A 3,165-nucleotide genomic window follows, 5' to 3' on the forward strand; every position below is an offset into this window, starting at 1 on the left:
TTTTTGCAATTGATATGTTAATTTTTATATAATCGAAAAAAATATTTTCTAAAATTTTTAAAAAATTTTATGTGCTTTAAAATAATTTTGAGTGGTATATTTAGTAATGACTTGTAAATTTTTGTATCAAATATCAAATGTCACATCAACAATTTCCCACTCAAATCAAAACTCTTTTCAAAATTATTTTCAAAACTCTTTACTAAACAAATTTCCTACACTTAAATCATAATTTTAAACTCCACAAATTTAAAATACAACTCATACTCTCAAATCATAATTATAAAACACTATCAAACGCAAGCTAATTTTTTACCATCTTACCGAAACGTTCCAAGTGCAACGCTGTGGTAGATTTTTTTTCACAGTGAGGTAGATTTTTTTTCGCAGAGAGGGTTGCACTCCTATGTTTGCATAATTACTTTAGATTTGTACTAATTTTATTTATTTATTTGATTATCCAACAGGGGGTGAAAAAGGAACGGCTCAGATTCACTCCTTGCTTTCTGGCTCTCCCTATATCTCCCCCACATCTCCCTCCCTCCACCCCTCCCCCCAAACTCTCTCTCTCTCTCTCTCTCTCAGTAGGGTGTTAAGGTAGCAGCAGTCACTAGTAGTAGAAAGAGAGGGTGTACATATATATATATAGAGAGAGAGAGAGAGAAGAAGAAGAAGAAGAAGAAGAAGAAGATGTTGTTGGGGAAGAGACCTCGTCCTCCGCTCAAGAGGACTACCAGCATGACTGAATTCACCTTGGATCTATCCATTGGCGACGCCCCTCCTCAGCCTCCCGCCGCCGGCTTCGATCAACGGTTCTTGGGTTCCGCCACCGCCGTCTCACCACGAAACCACCGCCGGAATTTGGCTGATTTCGTGGAGACCCCTCACTTTTTGAGGTCTTGCTTCCTCTGCAAGCGCCGTTTGGTCCCCGGTCGCGACATCTTCATGTACAAGTATGTCCTCTCCCTCTCTCTCTCTCACATATAAATTTATTTTACAGGGTTTTTCATCTTCAAATGTTTTAAAACTTTCATGAAATGAAATATGGTAGATTTTTGCGATTGCAAAAGCTTCTTTTTTTTTATTTGTGTTTATTGTTTTTTTCATGGGTTTGAAGCTCTTTTTTTTTTGGGTTCTATGCTCCCTTGTTAAATTTTCAAAAAAGAAAAAAAAAATTATACAATTTTGATTTGTGAAATCGTTTGAATTCCAAAAAGAGTCAGGCTTGTCTCCAATCTGAAATCAGATTAGAGTTTTCACGTATTATTTCTTTTTTCTTTTTGTTTTCCTGCTTTAAAGGATGAATAAATAGAATAGAAATAGATGTATAACTAATCATCATTTTATCAAAATTTAAGCCATCAAAAGATAAATAATGACTAATTCTGAATCTCACCATCTATCCAATAATTTGATCAATTTATCAACGAAATTCAAACCATGTGAGTATTGTTAAGACCTAAAAATTTAACAAAATAATCAGATTTTTCTTTGAATTTAATTTTTTTACTCTGAAAGCCTAAAAAATGTCTCTGAAAATTACGTAACACTAATTTGTGTTTGTTAATTATACAGAGGAGATAGTGCTTTTTGCAGTCTAGAGTGTAGACAACAGCAGATGAATCAAGACGAGAGAAAAGAGAAGAAGTGCTCCTTGGCTGCATCCAAGAAAGAAGGCCCACCCTCCTCCGCCACCGCCACCGCCACCGCATCGCAAGTCGTCTCCGCCAAAGGGGAGAGCGTCGCCGCCGTGTAGATTTAGATTCCCCTTGGCCATAAATTCATTTCCGCCCACTTATATATATAAATATATATATGTGTGTGTATGTATAGGTGGGAGGTGTGGGGTGGGGATGAAGTTGTCTTTTGCATGCTAAATGGGCAAGTTTTTTTGGAAGTGTAATATTTCATGTAGTAGATCCAATCCAACATATTATACAACCTCAAAAAAAAAAAGAACTGTATTTTCTTTTTTGCTTGAGTTTTGATGTTAATTATCAGGGGCATTAATGGAAGAAAATCACAGTTTTTTTTTATTTTGTGTCTTGTTAAATTTTGGTTTTTTTTTTTTTCTTTTTAACAGTATTGTTCATGATGCACGTAAAATATCATATAAATGTGTAACAAAAAATTTAAAATTTAATCTGTAATTTAAATTCATTTTTCGTATACTCCCTCCCACCAAATATAAAATGAATTTAGATTTGAAGGGGAAATAACCACTCAATGGATGGTTGGAAAAAAAACCAAATTTATGGTAAATTTACCAATTTTAATTATTAATTTTATAAACTTCTGCATGAACATTTAATTATTTTTTAAAACAAAACCTGATTTGTAATTTTTTTTTTTTTTGAATGCATTTTTATTTATATTTTTTCGGTTCATGTAAATACTACGTAGGAGCAATGGCTTCCTTCTAGTAAGTAGACACAAAAATCATAGAAATTAGGGTAAATTATAAATACACTCTCTAAGATTTGCTTAGAATATAAATTGTCTTTTATAATTTGAAAAATTACAAATACCTCCTTATTAGAACTTTTTATTTAACAGAATTAATTGAAAAAGTGAAATTTCTACCTATTCACCTATACAATAATAAAATTATCTGAATTATTAATTGAAATAAAATTTTAATATTATTAAAAACTATTAATTAACTTGATAGTTTATTAATAAAAATGACTTATTTATTATGAAATTAAAAACTTTAGGAGTATAATGTAATTTCTAGAATCACAGAGAATAATTTGTAATTTAAGTAAACCTCAGAAGGTGTGTTTGTAATTTACCCTAGAAATTGATGTACAAATTATGTTACAAACACACATACACACACAGTCAGTGATGTTATAAATATCAATTTGTGTACTAATATATTTTATGACATTATAATACACTAATTGATATACCAATTAGTTCGTATAGTATTATTTTAAAAAAATACACATGATAGACAATATTTAATAGAATTTATTAGTGGCACCCACTTCTAAAAAATCTTTTATATTCATATATATTTTATGTTTGATTGATTTTTATATTTCTTAAAGGGTTTTGTTAAGAATGTGTTAACTCACTTTAATCAACTCCTCTACCATAGGAAATTGAACAGGTTATAAATGTTTGTATTATTAGAGATCAAAAATGTTAGAGGCCTTA

General features: G+C 30.9%; 1 protein-coding gene across 1 annotated transcript; it reads left to right on the forward strand.

Annotated features, from left to right (window-relative positions):
* The first annotated feature begins 437 nt into the window (after nucleotides 1-437).
* On the forward strand, nucleotides 438-2,036 carry LOC114306525 (senescence-associated family protein, putative (DUF581)). Its single transcript, XM_028251787.2, has 2 exons — nucleotides 438-953; nucleotides 1,576-2,036. The coding sequence occupies exons 1-2, from the start codon at nucleotides 691-693 to the stop codon at nucleotides 1,754-1,756; spliced, it is 444 nt and encodes a 147-aa protein (XP_028107588.2). The 5' UTR covers nucleotides 438-690; the 3' UTR covers nucleotides 1,757-2,036.
* Nucleotides 2,037-3,165: the final 1,129 nt, after the last annotated feature.

This window comes from Camellia sinensis, chromosome 6 (assembly GCF_055761805.1).
Source record: "Camellia sinensis isolate YWXY chromosome 6, ASM5576180v1, whole genome shotgun sequence".
In the NCBI taxonomy this organism is placed as follows: Eukaryota; Viridiplantae; Streptophyta; class Magnoliopsida; order Ericales; family Theaceae; genus Camellia; species Camellia sinensis.